The sequence below is a fragment of the Neodiprion pinetum genome, chromosome 4, assembly GCF_021155775.2.
Source record: "Neodiprion pinetum isolate iyNeoPine1 chromosome 4, iyNeoPine1.2, whole genome shotgun sequence".
NCBI lineage: Eukaryota > Metazoa > Arthropoda > Insecta > Hymenoptera > Diprionidae > Neodiprion > Neodiprion pinetum.
This window is the reverse complement of record NC_060235.2, coordinates 34,027,912-34,046,979: the sequence shown is the minus strand read 5'-3', so window position 1 is coordinate 34,046,979 and position 19,068 is coordinate 34,027,912. Positions and strand designations below refer to the sequence as shown.

General features: G+C 38.8%; 5 protein-coding genes across 10 annotated transcripts in view; 2 read left to right on the top strand and 3 right to left on the bottom strand.

Annotated features, from left to right (window-relative positions):
- Nucleotides 1-171: 171 nt before the first annotated feature.
- Nucleotides 172-3,714, top strand: Scsalpha1 (Succinyl-coenzyme A synthetase alpha subunit 1). Of its 3 annotated transcripts, none has more exons than XM_046621786.2 (7): nucleotides 176-336; nucleotides 1,347-1,582; nucleotides 1,829-2,050; nucleotides 2,161-2,265; nucleotides 2,399-2,578; nucleotides 2,940-3,074; nucleotides 3,427-3,714. In XM_046621786.2, exons 1-7 carry the CDS (start codon nucleotides 300-302, stop codon nucleotides 3,511-3,513), a joined length of 1,002 nt encoding a protein of 333 aa, XP_046477742.1. In that variant the 5' UTR covers nucleotides 176-299; the 3' UTR covers nucleotides 3,514-3,714. The 3 variants fall into 3 exon arrangements, with proteins under 3 accessions (XP_046477743.1, XP_046477742.1, XP_046477741.1); XM_046621785.2 differs by having other exon boundaries at nucleotides 2,399-2,602; XM_046621787.2 differs by lacking the exon at nucleotides 3,427-3,714 and having other exon boundaries at nucleotides 172-336; nucleotides 2,399-2,602; nucleotides 2,919-3,047.
- Nucleotides 3,715-3,857: 143 nt separating this feature from the next.
- On the bottom strand, nucleotides 3,858-5,371 carry Alg13 (Alg13 UDP-N-acetylglucosaminyltransferase subunit; the record flags this gene model as incomplete). Its single annotated transcript, XM_046621789.2, has 2 exons — nucleotides 3,858-5,072; nucleotides 5,267-5,371. Coding segments are annotated over 2 exons (519 nt in total), but the record flags the coding sequence as incomplete, so codon positions are not given.
- Nucleotides 5,372-5,476: 105 nt separating this feature from the next.
- On the top strand, nucleotides 5,477-15,941 carry Sec15 (exocyst complex component Sec15). 4 transcript variants are annotated; one of them, XR_006882698.2, is made up of 14 exons: nucleotides 5,765-6,003; nucleotides 6,216-6,381; nucleotides 6,451-6,737; nucleotides 7,061-7,163; nucleotides 7,253-7,504; nucleotides 7,609-7,776; nucleotides 7,917-7,988; nucleotides 8,054-8,188; nucleotides 8,284-8,654; nucleotides 8,760-8,994; nucleotides 9,075-9,216; nucleotides 9,301-9,487; nucleotides 9,564-9,787; nucleotides 13,888-15,941. XR_006882698.2 is itself a non-coding variant. In XM_046621771.2 (13 exons), exons 1-13 carry the CDS (start codon nucleotides 5,620-5,622, stop codon nucleotides 9,685-9,687), a joined length of 2,310 nt encoding a protein of 769 aa, XP_046477727.1. In that variant the 5' UTR covers nucleotides 5,477-5,619; the 3' UTR covers nucleotides 9,688-10,670. The 4 variants fall into 4 exon arrangements, 2 of the variants coding, with proteins under 2 accessions (XP_046477727.1, XP_046477726.1); XR_006882699.2 differs by lacking the exon at nucleotides 13,888-15,941 and adding an exon at nucleotides 10,752-12,072; XM_046621771.2 differs by lacking the exons at nucleotides 5,765-6,003; nucleotides 13,888-15,941 and adding an exon at nucleotides 5,477-5,687 and having other exon boundaries at nucleotides 9,564-10,670.
- Nucleotides 10,144-13,123, bottom strand: LOC124216806 (N-acetylneuraminate lyase). Its single transcript, XM_046621788.2, has 8 exons — nucleotides 12,781-13,123; nucleotides 12,260-12,321; nucleotides 12,099-12,175; nucleotides 11,706-11,851; nucleotides 11,356-11,524; nucleotides 10,847-10,992; nucleotides 10,493-10,664; nucleotides 10,144-10,410 (listed from the first exon to the last, which is right to left on the bottom strand). The coding sequence occupies exons 1-8, from the start codon at nucleotides 12,784-12,786 to the stop codon at nucleotides 10,259-10,261; spliced, it is 930 nt and encodes a 309-aa protein (XP_046477744.1). The 5' UTR covers nucleotides 12,787-13,123; the 3' UTR covers nucleotides 10,144-10,258.
- LOC124216798 (1-phosphatidylinositol 4,5-bisphosphate phosphodiesterase epsilon-1) overlaps nucleotides 15,381-19,068 on the bottom strand; it is a 27,875-nt gene continuing 24,187 nt past the window's right edge. The window contains exon 13 of the mRNA XM_046621769.2: nucleotides 15,381-19,062. Coding sequence (XP_046477725.1) covers nucleotides 16,883-19,062 — 2,180 coding nt within the window. The 3' untranslated portion in view covers nucleotides 15,381-16,882. The remainder of the gene's footprint in view (nucleotides 19,063-19,068) is intronic.

The following is a 19,068-nucleotide window of genomic DNA, read 5'->3' as shown; positions in this document are numbered from 1 at the left end:
ACTGCTAAAATTGTGTTGGTTAAAACGACTAACTAGTACGTACTAGTATTATAGTTAGCCAATTTACCTATAGCTTATAGTTGGCGGATAAAGGCAGCGCCTCTACATCGTAGCAAGCAGCACTGCTTCGCGTTGAACGCTTTTAACCGTGTGTTGAGTCGCTTCATTCGGTTTGTTCACCAAGGATATATCATGGTAGTAGGAATCGTAGATATTAAGGAGTAGGCTGTCTGTCCCCGTCCATGGTGTCAAGTCCGTAGTTCTTTCTGAAATTAATTTTTCTCGACAAATTTATTAAAATGGCTGCGGCTGTTAGGAATCTATCAAAAATCACAGGTCGGTAATTTAAACATTGATACAATGAAAATATCACAAGTCGTACCGCAAGCAAAATGTATTCCGGAATAAATTAAGCCCCGTATATCGTTATGCAGTCGCACCTGCATAGACCCCGTTTTATTTTAACCCTACGAATGCTGTTCGCTCTTGACCCAGATGGCTCAAATCAAAAGAGACAATTGTCTCGTGTACATTATGTAATCTAACCCACATTTTTGCTTCTATCAAATTGCTCAATAATCCTTTCAATTGCTTGACAATCTCCTAAGATCGAATCACTAATTAATAAGTCAAGTGCCATTGGCAGATAAGTCAGATTCATGCTTTCGTGACCGGACTGTGGATAATTTCATGATATACATTAATCCTTTCGGTATTTCTTGCCTCAAGAGGTCGACATCCAATTACCCTATTAATACTTGTTTCGTCCTACTGCGTCCGTTGTATGCTTAGCATGTCAACTTAAATAAAGATAAATTTTCTGTAGAACGCAAAAAATTCATCATTTTAAGCAACAATTTGTAATGTTGTTTCATAGAGTGAACCAATAGTCATTTATTCTTGTGGTATAAGATACTGTTCATAGAAATAACACATTCAAATATTTCTGATTCCCAGGAATGAGTATTTATATGACATTGATTTTATTGATACCATTGTAATTGCATCTAAGAATGTGTTAATCATTGTAATTAAACTACATGAAAAAAAAATTTCCATTTTATTTTACCTATTTTTAAACTTTATTATGTCTATCTATTCTATTCCGGCCTATAATCTTTGGAACAAGTATACTTGAATCATGAGAAGCATAACCTTTAAGGTAGTTGAGTAAATTTCATTATCTTCTGTTTGCATTGACGGTGCTATTTGTGACATATGGCTCTTAGAATTAGAGCTTATTAGCGTTACAGAGAATTTGGATTAGATATTTCAAGGAATGGTCCAATATTGATACAGCATTGCATAGTAGAAATATAACTAATTTTGAATGATTTTTGCTTTAGTGGGAGGTCGAAGCAGCTTGCTCCGTGCCCAAGTAAGATTCAACTACACGGACACGAGGAAAAACCTGAAAATAAACTCAAATACCAAAGTCATATGCCAGGGATTTACAGGCAAACAAGGAACATTTCATTGTCAACAAGCACTTGATTATGGGACCAAAATTGTGGGTGGTGTCAATCCCAAAAAACCTGGAACAGAGCACTTGGGCAAGCCTGTATTTAAAACTGTCAAAGAGGTTCGTTCTATTTTTTTTTTTTTTTTTTTATTCCCACATCCATAAAAATATGGATAAACTCAAGCGACAATCTCAAGAATGAAACCTTTCAACACCAAAGTTCCTGTCTTAATTTTGAACATATTTTCATTCTATATATCCTAGTATACCCAGAGTGAGATTGAAAATCAAAAAATTCCCTTTGAAATTTGACATTTAATCTTGAAGCATGTTATTATATATTTATTTAGTTTATGTATTTTATAGGCCAAAGAAGCTACAGGCGCAACGGCTTCCGTGATTTATGTTCCACCACCCGGCGCAGCAGCAGCAGTTATGGAAGCCTTGGATGCAGAAATGCCTCTAATTGTCTGTATCACTGAAGGTGTGCCTCAGCACGATATGGTAAAAGTGAAGAGGCGTCTTCTTGAACAGAACAAGTCTCGCCTTATAGGACCCAACTGTCCAGGAATCATTGCTCCAGAACAGGTAAATTTTTATGTTTCTTTCATTATCTTCAGTGACAAATGTATTGCTCTAGTATCTTCATACGTAAAAACCGTAAAGAGCTTAATTACCTATTTCTTTTCCAATATCAGTGTAAAATTGGGATCATGCCTGGACATATCCATCAAAAAGGAAAGATTGGTATTGTCTCGAGATCCGGGACTCTGACTTACGAAGCTGTAAATCAGACAACTCTGGTGAGTCACATGAATCAAAAGAATTTTAGTAATTCTGCTTGAGAAAAAACGTACATGGTGACACATGAATAATTCTGAGATACTTTGGCCATAAATCAGGTTTTAATGAATCAATTTTCTTCGCATTATTAAGGCTGGGCTAGGGCAAACTCTGTGCGTTGGTATCGGCGGAGATCCCTTCAATGGTACAGACTTCATTGACTGTTTAGAAGTATTCTTACAAGATCCAGAATGCGAAGGCATAGTGATGATCGGAGAAATCGGGGGTAGCGCTGAAGAGTTGGCTGCTGAATACCTCATGGAACATAACACTGTCGGTTGCTGTTCTGAATTATTGGTATCCATGACCCGCCATTATGCCTAATCCATCCTTATCCTATTCCAGACCTAATCATGAAGTGATACCCATATATCCCGCATGGTTTTTTCTATAAGTTACGATCCTACCTTGCTGAATTCAAAAAGTTTTAAGATATGTTGATGCTGACTTTCCATACTTAATTGATTTATTTATTAAAGATTAGACTTTAGACAAAACAATGTTCACTAACGTTGCACTTTGCAATCGATACTTTTCACTTTTAGAACGGAAAAAAAGAATCTTACACCCTAATCGCAGCTAAACGTAGAGAATAATTTTTGTAATTTCATAGATTCAATTTGTTCCACTGTAGGGTGGAAAGGCTAAGCCGGTTGTATCTTTTATTGCCGGATTGACGGCTCCTCCTGGTCGTCGAATGGGTCATGCTGGTGCCATTATCTCAGGCGGTAAAGGTGGCGCTCAAGACAAAATTAACGCTCTTGAAAAGGTAATGTAGATTGTTTTAGTACATTTTCATTGCAATTGGTTTTGCTGAGATTATTCATTACACATGATTCCCAAGTACAGAATTAATCTTTAGGCCGCAGTATACTGACGAAACTATAGTCAAATAATATAAATGTGGGTTATTTGAATATACATTAAAATCACTGGCGGTCTAAAGGTTAAATTCAGAATCAGAACTTACTGCACTGATATTACATATCTTAGAAATACATATCAGTAACACTTTTACTAAAAATTTCCTTGAGAGGCAGATATCACTTCTTACTTTTTTTTTTTACACCAGATAACAGTAGAGAGAAAAACAAAGGGGTCATTTATCGTATTATTTCCAGGCCGGAGTGATTGTAACGAGAAGCCCCGCCCAAATGGGTAATGAACTGCTGAAGGAGATGACTCGTCTTGGTCTTGTCTGTAACTAAACGGAAAATGTCATGTGTGTTATACGTACCTATCGTAGCCTCTGGTATACATGTGTCATATGGAAGTTACATACTACAGACGAAAACTACACCGAGTTGTGGGTGGTACACATTAGATGAAAAATTACTGTAGAAATTATGGAAAAACAAAACAAAGAGAGAAAAAAAACAGATAATAATAAACTTTCTTGATCGGTTTGACCTTGTGGTATTCATCATATTAACTCAATTTATCCATCGAATTGAAAGCCGCATACATAATAACCTTCTTTAAATACGCACGTTAAATTTCATTCGATATTATTATTCCATGGCCAAAATGGAACAATATTTTTGTTTTAACGTTATGAATAATTGCGTAATTTTTTCTATGTGTGCCGATTGGTTTAAGGAATTCTATACATTTGTATAAGTTTTCGAAAGCAGATTAATGATTGCGATATAACGTCTACTTATGTACAGACACATTGCCATTTTGTCTTGTAATGACGGGATTAGTGTACGTTTATATTTGTTAACTTGTCCCTATAAGTAAAAAACAAGTTACATGTATAAGCTTGCGAGACATGACTATTCTCTATTGATCGATAATTATTTATGTACAGAGAAGTCACTGCTGTAAATTATGTTAATTAAAAATTCAATTGTATCTGTTTTATCAAATTTAAGTATTTATTGATATACATGCTATATACATACGTTACTTCATCTAATCAATAAAAAATGATTCGCTTTTTTTAAACACTCATCACAAATTGGTACAAGCAATCCCATACTTTTGTAGCTTTAATTTATTCAAGGAGATTTTTGGATGAGCCAAACAAAACTACTCTTGGTTCTTGGAAATCAGAAAAATGTGAGAAAGGAATGAAATAATACAATATTAGACTGTTTATTACAATGATTTTGAGCGACAAGCAAGATGAGTACAACTACGTAACAAAGGATATTTTTTCCGTTAAATTTACGAATTGTACACAATTTTTATTACCAAAAAAAAACCAAATTACTTAGAAAATGTTAGAAACTTGCTATGGTTCAATGTTTTTTACACACGGTAATGTAAAAGTATCTTATCTACCCAGTAAGTATTGGCAATATTTACTGAATTTAAGTTAATGGAGCCTAAAGATTATGCTAATGGGTCAAAATCCCATTACTCGATCAATGAACGCAACTATTTTATCGCTTTTGTTACCTTCAAATAATTTTAATTTTGACAAATCCATATTTTGTATCAGCTCTAGCAAAGTGTTAGGATTACAATAATATAAATGCCCGTCCTCATAGAGCTGCTCAGCAAGCTCTAGTTGATGATTATCCATTAGCAATTCATTGGTGACAACTATTAGGGGTTTCTTGGCCTCCAGAGCTTCGAGGCAACTTCCAGCGCCTGCATGACTTATCACAAGATCAGCGGATGTCATTTGCTCCTGTATCGAAGGGCTCAGATTGAAATATTCTATTCGGCGAAAACCGTGACGAGGTGAGCAGTCTGGATCCAATGAACTTTTACCAATTTGAAGGATCAAATGGTTATAGCCTCGATTACTCAATGCCTGAAATAAAACTCAGTCGCTAGCGTCTCGCAACATTGTTACACGAATAAAACAAGGTATTCGGAACATTTGGCACAGATACAGCAGTATCGTGGTACTTGATTCTACACAAGTTACGACACCGAATCCAAGAAAAGTGTACCAAAACAATGGCTTATAATAATGGAAAGATAGATTTGACATTTGTTTCATACCTGCAACACTTCGGGTGCCGTTACAGCATTTATTAATTTGTCAAATTTCGTTGTTCCTACAGTAACGAATACTTTTTTACTCGACATTTTCACTCCAGTCCAATTTTAGTATATGAGATATGTTGTTGAGCACGATTAATAACGTGGCACTTTTTCAGCTAACTGAAGTATTGCTTTCATGCATCGACGAGAGAGACTTCATCAGCCAATATCCATGAGTTAGTCATCACCCATGTCATCACCTGATTTCAAACGAGGGCGGTGCGTCAAGTCAGTCGATCCTTCTAACAACCTGTCAAAGTGTTTAATAAGTTCGAAAAAAGTGTTGGGCCGAAGTCTGTTGGAGGGAAAAAATGCAGCAATATGATTTACTTATTCAAGAAATCGAGGGAATCGACGATTACTTGGGCCCGACATTCAAGTGAGAAACTTTATTTGTCTGACTTTCCAAACGAACGAGGTTATGTTCCACCGTCAAAATACGCGGCATTGTAAAACAACCCCTGATCACGCAGATGCATACCTACCTCCCTTATGCATTTGCGCAAACCAGGGGTAGTTTACCCCGAAGATTCACAAATTATAACGAGCCTCGAAAATATTCATTATTTCTATTATTGCTAACCTTCACTGATGTCCCAAAATTCAATGTCTGTTGTGAACGTTGCATCCAAGCACGAACTTTTATTGTTTGAACTAGAGTCTACAGATGCAGGCAATATCGGTCTGGTCATCAGGTACTAACAGCCACTTGGTATCATTATTATGATTTTCATCTCAAGATACAAATTCGATCACATAATAAAACTTGAACAGGGTTTCAAATTCTTATTGCCGTCTCATTTTAATTACCTGATTATTTATACTACTTATTTAGATGTTAACGCATACAAAATTTTCAAATAAGGTTGCAAATCCAGTGATGAATATTTTTCAACAATGCTTACAGAGCCATTTATGATGGACAGGAACATCAGCAGTTCATGGAAAAGCTTGATGACAGGGTAAAGAGCCATGACAAAGATATCGAGCGCATGTGCAACCATCATTACCAGGGGTTTATTGACTCTATTAGGGAATTACTGCAAGTTCGGTCCCAAGCGCAGCAGTTGAATGTTAGTATTAACTTGGGTATAAATTTTCAAGCTATCGAATTGACTAATTAATTGATTTCATTTGAATAGAATGAAGTACTGGAACTCGATAAACGGATTATGGATACAGCAGCTGGAGTTATAGCAAAAGGGGAGGAATTGGTAAAAGCTAGAAAAGTAGAAAATAATATGGCTGCTGCAGTTGACAGTCTTACCATGTGCCTTCCTGTCCTCGCTGCTTATGCAAAACTCCAAAGACAGATGAAAGATAAACGATATTATCCAGCACTTAAGACTCTGGAACAACTCGAGCATCACGATCTACCTAAAATTACCAATTATCGATTCTCTTCCCAAATTACTCAACAAATATCAGTGTATGTTGGTCAAATTTGATGAATTTTGAATTTTTACCATCTCATGGCATCAAGTCAATATGGAAATTATCGAACCATGTAATGATTGTAGAATTTCACATTGCAATTTGTTTAACTTTTTTTCAACTGTTTCTTTGTAATCACGTTTTTACTTACAAAGTTATAGAGGGCCATAGCAAAATAACTTATAATATTCTTTGATCAACAAATATCGAATTAAGTCTAATTGAAACAGTATACACAAGTTGAATTAATAAGTTTTGCTCAAATGCAAGTGTTGGGCAAAATAACCAATTCATGTCCTGTGGCACTTTATTTTATAGGCTGCGCGAAAATATAAAAGATGCATCTATGTCAGATTTGCGAGACTTCCTGGAAAATATAAGAAAATATTCTCCTAAAATTGGAGAAGTTGCCATGAAACACGTGAGTGTAATTCAAATACAATATATCGAGTTATTGAAATTTAATAAAATTGTATTGGATTTTCACAGTATATGCTACTAACTTTTTAGACCGCTGAACAGCTTGTCAATGAAGCTGAAATTATTGGACGCAAAAAGAAACGGCAAGCTACTCCACAGTCAAATATTTTAGCAGGTGATACAGAGGAGGAACTCAGCGCTCAAGATCTCATGGACTTTAGCCCAGTCTATCGTTGTATGCATATTTATACGGTACTGCGTGAAAGCGATACCTTTAAGGCTTATTACAGGCAGCAACGAAAGCAACAAGCCAGACTTGTTCTGCAGCCTCCAAATAACATGGTAACAAAAAAAATGATAACATAGTGAATCGAGCTCAAAGTTTTGTACGAATCTTTTCTCAATATTAAGCATGTGTTACACCTGAGGAAAATATTTGTTTTCAGCACGAGAGTATAGTTGGTTATCAATCGTATATTCATGGTATTCTGGGATTTTTTGTTGTTGAAGATCATATTCTGAATACAGGAAATGGATTGGCAACCCGATCTTATCTGGAAGAAGTTTGGTCCATGGCAATCTCCAAGATCGTAAACGCTTTAAGGACGAATTCTGTAAGTCAACCTTACCTGAAATCGATTTGGATGTTAAAAAAGTTTCCATAAACGTAAAGAAATTTTTTGACACCGATTTTGGAATATCAGTATATATCTGAGCTTGGACAAACTGATAACATGAATTGTATTTGTTTTAGGCGTATTGCACAGATGCCACACTCATTTTGAAAATTAAAAATTTATTGATGTTGTTTAACACTACGTTGAGGGTGAGTAAAAGTAAAACAGTTTAATCCCGGTGTACAGACGTAATGTTTATATCTGTTAAAATTAGAACTACGGTTACCCTGTCAGTCAACTTTGGGAATTACTGCAAGAGATAAGAGTTCATTACAATGAAGTTCTGATGCAGCACTGGGTTCAAGTGTTCAGGGATATTTTGGATGAAGATAGTTTCCTACCAATTCAAGTGAGACCACATTTTGAATTATTTTTAACTAAATACATCATTTTTAATACGTGATCGAAATCAAATATTTACCTAATGAAAAATTGATCTTCTAGGTTTCGTCGCAAGCAGAATATGACCATGTACTGGGATCGTTCCCGTATCATGACGAGGCGCTGCAAAAAGCCGAGTTTCCAAAGAGATTCCCATTTTCCGCAATGGTACCGAAAGTATATCAACAAGTCAAGGAATTTATATACGCCTGTCTAAAATTCTCCGAGGATTTAAATCTCACCCAAACCGAAGTTGACGAAATGATTCGCAAATCAACCAATCTATTACTCACCCGAACCTTCAGTGGTTGCCTTTCTTCACTGTTCCGAAAACCATCGTTAGCTTTGCTTCAAGTGGTACAGATTATAATAAATACTGGCTATCTTGAAAACTCCACCAAATACCTGGAGGAATTTGTTTCCAACATAACAGGGTAATTGTTTATCTATTCATTATTCAATTAGTGTTTTACCATGGTAAACTTTTATAAAAACTTATTTGTTATTGACTGTTTCTAATAATTTCACTTGATATTCAGAACGCCTCATGAAGGTCAATTAAGCTGTGGCGGGGTTCAGTCAGCGATGTTTAGAGTTGCGAGAGAGGATGCAGAGCGACAAATATGTGACAAACTGAAGCGAAAGCTGGACGAATTTTTAGAGTTGGAAAATTACGATTGGAATCTAGCCGAGCCTCAAGGACATGCGTCGAGTTTTATAACAGATCTCATAGCATTTTTGCAGAGTATTTTCATGTGCTTCACGAATCTGCCTGTAAGTTAGTTCGAAAACCAAGTGGACTGCAATCACTGATTTATTCATTTACTGTTCATTATTATATCTTTGATTTTCAGGAAGAGGTTGCGCAAGTTGCGTGTAAATCAGCATGCTCGCATATAGCTAAATCGATTCAAGGAATTCTGATTAGCGACGACGTAAAACAAATCTCCATGGGTGCACTGCAGCAAGTTAATCTAGATACCATCCAATGCGAACGTACGTTTGGCACAGTGTGGGGCTAGTCAAATACTTGGACATTCTTGTTTCTGATGCTTGCGATTTCTTTTTGTTTTTTAATAGAATTTGCAGCATCCGAGCCAGTTGTGGGATTACCAGAAGGAGTATTGCTCCAGTATTTCGCCGAGTTGAGACAATTGTTGGATCTGTTCATGAGCTTGGATTGGCCTACTTATTTTCATGATTACGGTCACGAGTCTAGTAAATACAACTTGGTTACGCCAAACACAGCCTTGATACTGCTCGAAAAGTGAGATCAATCATGTTTCTTACACGCAGTAACAGAAATGAAAATTTCATCATTTAATTTTTATTTTTTTTTTCAGATTGAGGGAATCTGATAAAAAAACGGTATTCTCTGTTTTAAAGAAAAGTGAACGTGATAAGAAGAAGCTTTTGGAAACAGTGTTGAAGCAGTTGAGACAGCTGGCACAGACCACGCAACAGTAAAAAATTACACCCATTTTTTGTTGCGTAAAATAGGCCATGCTAAAGGTTGATTTGTGACTCGCATTGGTTTTATGCTACTGAATCGAGCAATAATTATCAGGTAAATACTATTCCTAAGTAGCCAAGATTACATTCTCCAAGTTCTTTTATGGCAAAACAACAGGATTTATCACTTTATATGTTCAATATTCATTTAGACTCGTTATAAGCAATTTTAGCCAGAAGTTTGATTGAAATGATTTAATTTTGCTTCATGTATTATCTCCTGACATGTTCAGTGAGTGATAGCGTAATGGGTTCGAGCCGAAACCAATGACAAATGTAAAATAAGATTGAATATATTTTTTTGCTGATCCACTCACAATTTAACGCAATTCGTCCCGTTCATATCTATTTAATATAAATTCTCTGATGCGACAGTACGCCTAAAATCTCACGGAAAAATTCACAAAGTAATTAAGAGAATATACAATCTGTTTTATTGTATCTTGCAATTACAAAAGTTGAACTTCCTCAAACAATCACGCGTTAGACGTAATCAAGTTTACGAAGGTGGCGAAACAATCCTCATTCAATTAGAAAGCTGGTAACCCAAAGCTTTCAAACTTTCTTTTATCGCGGCAGCTTTTTCGGCAGAAGCGGGGCACAATGGGGCTCTAGGAGGTCCCATATCGAACGGTGTTAGAAGTGCCATTGCGACTTTCATGGTCTCGACAAAGTGACCTGAAATCATTGAACAATTTCAGTTATTTACACAGTTACGTCATCATTAGTTGCCACTATGTAATTTTGTTCCGTCAATTACCATGTTGGATAACGGCAGCTATGGATTTTGCTACAGTTTTCTGTATTTCTTGGGCTTTTTTCCACTCCCCTGATTTACTGGCTTTTTGTATATCGACTAATTGATCACCAAAAACATTCAGCGTCCCCGCTATTGCGGAATCGTGTCCTAGAACAAAGGCATCTGCTAACGTCTGAAATTCATTCAAAAATGTTTCCCCGTTATTTTATTTAAAATCTTAATTCAGCGCAATGAAAAAAATGTGTGAAATTTATTTCAGCGTGGTTTCAATCATTCGCGTCTTATCAATAATGTGACAATGCTGTGATGATGGTAAAAGTCGAGAGAAGAGAAAGAATCATCATTTTATTTTACCTGATCAGTGGCCACAAAAATGGCGAACTCCTTATCGTTAACGTGCATGGCATCCGTTGCCTCGGAAAGGTTTGGGCTGGTGAATTTCATGCCGACAAAAGATGGAATCCGATTACCGACTGCCTCCAAGAACTCAACCATGTTTACTAAATATGAAACGAATACATTTATTGCACTGAAAGGCAAGAAGAATTCTACTTCTACGTCCTTTCTTCAGAATTCGTTTATCAAAAGTGCAAAGAAATTTCTTTTGAAAAGTAATTCCAAAGATTGTTATGTACACTACCGCTGATAACAGCGTGATAAAGATGTTAGGCTAAGTTGTAATATACGCGAAATTGTAATAATTTCATCAAAGTTTTCAAGTTTGTTATCACTCCCTTGAATTTCGTGATAATATTTCAATGGCTGATCCCCAATAGATAAGTAAATATTTCCATTTGCTGAACACGATTGTTTGCTTTTGAATTTATGAAATCAATTAATGAAATCAATAAATCTTTACTTACTATCAACATCCGAGAACATCGGTACGTGGTAGTAAAGCAACGGTGTTCTGGGGGCGGCTTGACCGACGATTCGCAAGTACTCTACTAATTGTTTGGGCGTCTTAGGCTTGAAATAAAGTTCCGGAAGACAGAGGATAGAATCGACGCCAAGCTTTTCAGCATGCTTTGCCTGCAATATTGTGAGAAATTAATTCCTTTACACAATAGTTGATTATTCGAATCCATTATTATTATTATGAGAATGAATAATATAATCTTCTACAAATTCGAGCCGCATCTATCTTTTACACCAATATTTACCCATGTCTTGCATAGAATCTTGTGTATAAGGGTATAAAATGCGAACGCACCAATTCGAGGACGTCGGGTAGGGAGCCTCCCCCAATTTGCACCATCAAGTGTTGTTTCGTTGATTTAACAGCGCGTACCCAAGCTTCGAGTACGGATTTTCTTTCTTCAACATTCATCGAGGGTCCCTCGCCCAGCGACCCGTTGACTGTTGAGAAATAAATATGAATATGGTGTCGATAAAATGATCCGAACGATCGACAATTTTCGAGAAACAAAGATATTAGAAGAAACGGGCTCTGAGCCCCGATCGCGAGTTTAGCACCAATTAGGTATAACTTACATGGTCCGAAAACAACGAACCTATATTGTAAATGGTCTTTTGAAGCACTCCAAAGTTTGTAATAAAATATTCTAAATTACACTCTACATATAGTATGAGACATATTACTCACCGAGCACTCCGGGGATTCCGCGTTCCAGAAGAAATTGGGCATATTGCGGTATGAAGGATAGGTTCAAGCTCCTTGTACTGAAAATGAAATTGCGGTCTTTTTGAAGCTCGACGACAATCGTGCTTTTAGGGTGAAATCACAAGGCGTGTAACGTGATTTACCTGTCGTTTAGAAACGGCGTGAATACCGGAGCGACGTATCCTCTGAAAGTGAACGGTAGGCGCTGTAACGAAAGGTTGATACAGTATACTATACACAAAGTAATTCAGTTCTAAATTATGGACGAGGCTGGCTTTTAATTGGCCCGCCTGTGTGAAAATAAATTCAACAATTTATCACATCTTAAATTCCTGTATTACGATACATGCACGTATTGCATAAAATATACCAGCGAGCCTCTCCAACGCTTCGAAAATTTTCCCGTTTGAATTTCTTATCTCGTTCGTAACATAAATATTTCCCCTTTTGACGTAGAAGACAAATGTTTCGGGCCACAGTTTGCGTTCTTCGCCCATATATATTTCATTCGCGCGTCGGTCTTGTGTGTCTTACGGCAATACATAAATCTCAAGAATTTCTCCAAACTTTCGGAAGTCACCTGCAAGCTCTTAAAGCCGAACCGTCCCGATTCACAAAAACAGGCATATCTATCTCGATACGTAGTTTGCAAACGTCTTCTTACCGGCATTTTTATTCTGGATTCGATCCACCGGGCACTGAAACCTCACTGCGACTATCAACTGCTCAACTGATGTACTCGGGTTTATCAGCGGTCGTATATGCGTAGATAGCGCGACTACGCGTTCATTCGCTTCTCATTTGCTGATAACCCCGGAGCTAGGACTCTTCGAGCCAATATCCATGTGCCTTATCACGGATTTTCACTACACTCAATTTAAATACAAGCATTGCATGTACGATCGCTCGCTGGTACTTATTTTGTGAAAATTAGAGTGACTCTACTGAGAAACGGATTTGTATACGGAACACGGTCTGTGCAGTGAAATGTACGACGTCCCTGACTGGAGTTATTTTTGCCAAAAGAAAAAAAAAGCCCAGAGTGACTCGTCGATCCGAACATATGTTCTCGTGCATTTATACAGTATAGTGAACAGCTTTTATCGCGCTCTCCGCCAGTATCCGTGCTGTTTACTAAACGTGATTGCTCTTACCTGTGAACTGTTACGACACCGATAATAATTGAAAATGTAAACAAGCCCGTCTTCATCTGCAGAATCTGACTCTTGAACACGAAATAATAAATTCTTTTTCGCTACAGATTATTTACCGAATGTTTGAATAAAATTCTACAAACTGGGATCCAATTGGCTTACCGCCAATTTTCTTTTCGTTTGAAGCGAAGGAAAAAAGATGCCAAAACATAAAAGCCTGGCTCGAATAATTCCGTTTTTTTTTCTTCCAAATCTTCTTCTGCATGCTAAAAAGCAACACCGCCAATGCCTTTCAACATTTTTCTCCTCAATTATATCCTGAATAAATACGGTGAAACCAACACGTATTACGAGCATCGTTAAAAAAAGGGGAAACTGTAAATTGGACCATTAAAAAGGGATAAGCGCGGCCTAAAAAGAAATTAGGAAGCAGCTAGAGAGCGCAAAAGCTTTACTCCTCAAGTCGATTAAACATCCCGATAACGATTATTATTTCAGAATTAACGCGAAATAGAGTGAAACTAAAACGCTGTGTAATCTGGGGTGCAGTAAATTTCTATGTATATAGATATTGACTTTGATGCGGTAATATGAACCCAACTTATCGATTCAAACAGGCATGCCTTGTCAATCTGGGACACACCGCAGTACATGGAAAATACCGTGCAGGTAGCTGGTGGAATGAAACTTCATCTAGGCAAGAAAATGACGTCTCAAATGATTATTCATTTTCTAAGGTTGATTTATATACACTATGTATGATCAAGGATAAGTTAATGATAATTATTATTTATAAAAAATGCTTTATGTTTATTTACAAGTACATATTTCAACAATGTTAATATCATTATTATTATGACTATTAATATTAATATTATTATTATTATTATTTTTAATAATGTCTATGTGGCCGCATGCTGTGTGAATAGAGATGTTGAATGAACGAAAATTAGATATTTCATATATATTATGTATACGCCAAAAAGTTTCTATAGTATATATATATATATATATACCAGTATAATTAACGATGCTTTTTCCCTTGAAATATATACACATATATAAGTATATACGCTCTATGGTTGGATATTTTTGTAATAAGCAATTTACCTGATTCAACTATGTATATAGTATGTATAGGTATATGTATGTATAATGTGTATAATGACAAATGGGTGATTCGAACTTCGCATCAGCACTTGAATTAATAAGTGTCACTCACGTGCAATCCCGCTGTCATTCGGGGTATCTAGGTGCGATTTATTCGAAGTGAGACAAATTGCACCGTTAGAAAAGTGGGCAGATAATTATGTTCTTCGGGGGTTAATTGATAAAAATTCTCAGCCGCAATCAGCTTGATAAATATACATATGTATTATGTAAGTATAATATGTGTGCATGATATGTACAGATGGGAAGATGATAACAATCAACATGTTGGGTGTCGACGGTTCAATTGGTACGTTTAACTAGTGCTTTTGCGGGGAGTCGTAAGTACGTTTTTACGGTGACGCGTTTAATGCGAAGTTCAAGTCGCGCCTGTTAGTTGCGAATACAGAGCCTGGCCAGCCTGGCTTCCGACAGAAACTTTTTGACTGTCATCTTTCTGTATATCATATAAAATCACGCCTGTGGTATATGTATACGTATACGCTAAAGGTCTCGGATATGTACACAAGAGATATGCACGTACGGAGACGGATGCCTCGAATTAAAACTTAATACTGCTTGTGGTTTTTCATTTTCTCTCAAGAAGTTTGGTTATTCTTATGACAATGGTCCCAAATGTTAAAAGTAGTCGTTATTTTTATTTTCCTTTCTTCTCTCTTTTTCTTTTTTTTCTTTTTTTTTTTTTTTGTCATTTTGCTTTTTTTTTCTTAACGTATCAATTATGGCGAAAGCTAAGATTTTCAATTTCTATAATGCAAGGAAACAATACAACATCTGTTATGTATATAAAGCTGAATGGTGTATGAATATTTATATAAGTATGTATATGTATAATGTATATGTTTATATGCAGGTATATATATCCGTATTTACAAACGCAAATATTATGCAGCGGAAACCCTCGCGTCTGATCAATGTCACGTTATGTTTTAACAGTCCATAATTTAGTAGGGAATATAATGAGTTTTCGGGCTTAGCAGAGTTCAATTGTATCACGCGGTTAATTTTGTTTTTTTTTTTTTGTTTTTGTCAGAAACATATCTGAACTAAAAAGAGACAACCAATGTATTCACTTTATCTGCGCTATTATGTAACTATATAATCATGAACTATCGGCAAATGTAATGAAAGATTAATTATTTAGGTACTTATTCTTACACGTATTGTTAAGTGTACAATTTTCAATTCGGTACGTCTGGATATCCGTTGAATTATTTTAACTCCTTTTCCCTTTTTCAATCTCTTTTCTTAAGTTTGGATTATCAGACGCCCGGTCCTAATTATTAATTTAAGTGAATTATTAACGGATTCTATATATGTATGCGATGGAAAATGCCGCATATTTTAAATAATTGTTTTTTCTATTCAAACATTTCAGTATCAGGGTATTCGCTCTCTCACTCTCGAACTCGGATGTTTGTAAATTACTTCAAGCGTCGTGATTATTCAATAGCACATTAAATTATCAAAATTTTTGATGCTCTGTTCATTTACGTTGTAACCATTATAGAAAAAAAATTTCACAGTTATTAGACGGTGAATATTCGTTCAAAAATGTAATACGTTAATTTTTAAGAAATTGAAAATGCATTTGCACACTTTTATTGCGTATTAATTAACACTTAGACTTTGAGTTTGGTCCAAAGTGGCAAACGAAACATTGTTTCTGTGTTCTCTGGAGATTTTACGGTACCCTGAAGACGGTGGAAAACTTTATAGTACAAGTAAGAAAAATTCTCAAGTGATCTAACAATAGACTCTTATGTCTAACAGTAGTTCGTTTTACCGCAATTCATAAATCACGATATTTGACTAATATTCTTTTAACTGCCTTATTCGTTACGTATATAAATGAGAAACCGAAGCGTCTTTTCTGGGGGGTTGATGGGAAAGATGAGGTTTGCGAAATCTCTGCTTAATTGCTTTTTCTTTTTTACTCCCTAATTTTTTTTTGTTTTATTTTTTTCACTCTATCTTCCACTTTCCCGAGTCCGTCACCAGCGGTAAAGGAAAAGGGATACGTTATATTTATTGCTTGTATCTTGGACTTTCTTTTTTTTTTTTTTTGCTCGAAATATGCACATCTATTTAAGCCACTGTCGCAGTATTGTATTTAATATGTCGTGAGTACATATATATATATATTTTTTTGTTTTTTAAAACACATATGGTATGTACAGAAAAATGTCTGGTCGGTTGTACACGCGTTGTTTTTTTCTTATTCTCTGTTTCCCTTTAGCTCGGAATTAGGTTCCTACAAACGCAATGTGTACAGACTGTGTAAAGATGACTCGAAGAAAGAAGAAGAACAAGAAGGTGACGACGAGGCACTTTTGCCGATTCGTCGTTGTATATAATATTATATTATGCGTATATAAATTTTGTTTCCAATTTTCATTATAATGACATATCGAGGAATACGTTCCTCGTGTAACTTGTTAGCTAGGATTTCCAAACGCGAAACTTCCTCAGCGAGACCTTCTTCAGATGCAACGCGGCGTTGAGTATGTCGGATTCGCGCGATTCCTCGCCGTCGGAGTGAACCTCCCTTCTGCGGCCCGACAGCAGAAGCCGATGCCGAAGACCCCTCGATGTCGGATCGGACAGGGCCTCTGCGACGGGGACCTTCTCCTTTCCGGATCCCGGAAGAGACACCGACCTACCGACCGAAAACCCCTTGCTCAACCTGTCGAGGGTCGCCGGAAGCAGGTGCCGTCTCGGCAGGACCTGTTCTCGTTCCCGAAGAATGAACCTACCCAGGGTCTTCCAAAGAGCCTGGGTGCTGTAGACGTTCTCATCATCGCGGAGGACCCGCTGCTGCCGATTTCCGCTCCCCACCGCGCCAACCCCGCCCCATTCTAACTCCTCGACGAGGGCGAACTTGATCGGGTCCTCCATCCGCCTCGCCTTGACCAAGGCCTGGGCCAGGACGTCCTGGGCCGAGCTGCTAACCGGGACCCGAAGTATGGCGTAAGGAATCTCCGGGGATACGTTGTAGATGCAGACGAGGAAGGTGTCCGCCTCGTCCCAGATGTGGGTGCTCTTCTCCCTCGGCGAAGTGTCGTTCAGCCTCGAGTGCGCCGCCGTGCTTCTTATCGAGGCCAGCCACGCCCGGCTGCTCGGATCGTCACCGACGCGTTTCAGGAGGAACCTACCCTGGCCCTTCCAGAGGCCCTGAGCCTGCAGCGGGTGCTCCGAGGGGTCGAGGACCCTCTGCGTCGGCAGCTCCTCCCTCTCCCGCTTCTCCCAACCCCTGGATACCTCCTCGACCAGAATGTACTCGTCGACGTGCTCGGCCGATATGCCGGCCCTCTGCAGCGCCTGCAGCATCACTTCCTGAGTCGTGCTCTCCTGCGTCACCTTAAGAATGGTGTAAGGCTCTTCGGGTATGACGTGGTACACCATGAGGAAGAACATCCGTCGCTTCAGGGTGACCCCGCCCAATACGGGGTCCACGCTGACCAGCTTCTCCGTCTCTTTGCCAGAGGTCGACGGGCCCCTCTTCGGCTCCTTGTGCTCGCGGCAGCAGGTGTCGTCGTAGTCCAGGCTCTCCTCCTCCAGCCGGGAGTATATGAAGAGGGTCGAGAGGGCGAGGGGCTTGTTCTTGCAGGATCGGAGTCTGACGTGCCTGTAGCCCGGCCTGAGGCACTTGAGAGGTAGGACCCGCTGAGCAATGAGATGGTGCGAGCTCGCGTCGACGATGCTGAACCTGAGGAAGGCCAGGTCCTTGAACATGACTTGGTAGCAGAACTTCTCGTTCCATATCGGGTTCAGGGCGTTGTTCTGTATCGCCTTTGTCTTGTGCTTGGCGCAGTCTATCGGTATACCGACGAGTTCTATCTCCACGAAGGTGCTGGAAAGGAGATTAGTCGGCGAGACGTACTGCCCGGACACTATCGAGAGGGTCAAGTGCGCCGAGTGAAGACCGTCGAACTCCTTGTCCCAGGGGTTGAATCGCCTGTACATCATGTGCCCCTTGTCCCACATGACCGACGGCTTCCTGACGTACCCGCACTGCCCGTTCTGCTCGAACATCGTGGCGTTGAGGTGAAGCGCGGCGTCGTCCGTCTGGTAGTTCAGGGCCACCATCTGGATACCGAACGCCCAGAATATCACCGGATTGAAGTTCGACGAGTCGATCCTCATGCCCGCCGGGTAGGTTCGAATCAGCTGGGTCTCGGCGTGCGCCACAACGCCCAGAGGCTGTTTCCGGCATATCTTCTTCGCCGCGCTCTCGTTGAGCGACGAACACTGAAAGCAGGCCGGAACGCCGCGGGTCGACCGAAACAGCGTTTCGATGTTGTTCCCGCCGCTGGCCAGCGAGGCCGAGGTCGACAGGGACTGCGGGGATCCGGAAGAAGCCGGGGTCCCGCTGGTCCCGATTCCCGCTATGCTGTGACGCTGGATCGGGCCCGTTTGACCCGGGTGACGCACTCGCACCGGCACTCCTGGTCCAGGGTTCGTGTTAAGGCCCCGGAATTTGATCGCCTGGAGGTACACCACCAGGTCCGAGAGTTCTTTTGCTATCTGACTGCTCTGCTTCTGCGATTTGTCATCCACCGCCGTGTCCGACTTGAGACGAACGTGATCTGACTTCTGACTGCCTCCTGAGATCGAATTGTCTGAAA

Coding starts and splice junctions, on each gene's coding strand:
- Scsalpha1 (XM_046621785.2), top strand. CDS start 300: ATGGCTGCGGCTGTTAGGAATCTATCAAAAATCACAG. Junction 1,583..1,828: donor TATTTAAAACTGTCAAAGAG/GTTCGTTCTATT, acceptor TGTATTTTATAG/GCCAAAGAAGCTACAGGCGC. Junction 2,051..2,160: donor GAATCATTGCTCCAGAACAG/GTAAATTTTTAT, acceptor TTCCAATATCAG/TGTAAAATTGGGATCATGCC.
- Sec15 (XM_046621770.2), top strand. CDS start 5,900: ATGTCCCAAAATTCAATGTCTGTTGTGAACGTTGCATCCAAGCACGAA. Junction 7,164..7,252: donor GAGAAGTTGCCATGAAACAC/GTGAGTGTAATT, acceptor CTAACTTTTTAG/ACCGCTGAACAGCTTGTCAA. Junction 7,989..8,053: donor TGTTTAACACTACGTTGAGG/GTGAGTAAAAGT, acceptor TGTTAAAATTAG/AACTACGGTTACCCTGTCAG.
- LOC124216806 (XM_046621788.2), bottom strand. Junction 12,176..12,259: donor ACGCCGTTTCTAAACGACAG/GTAAATCACGTT, acceptor TTTCATTTTCAG/TACAAGGAGCTTGAACCTAT. Junction 10,411..10,492: donor AGCTGCCGTTATCCAACATG/GTAATTGACGGA, acceptor CAATGATTTCAG/GTCACTTTGTCGAGACCATG.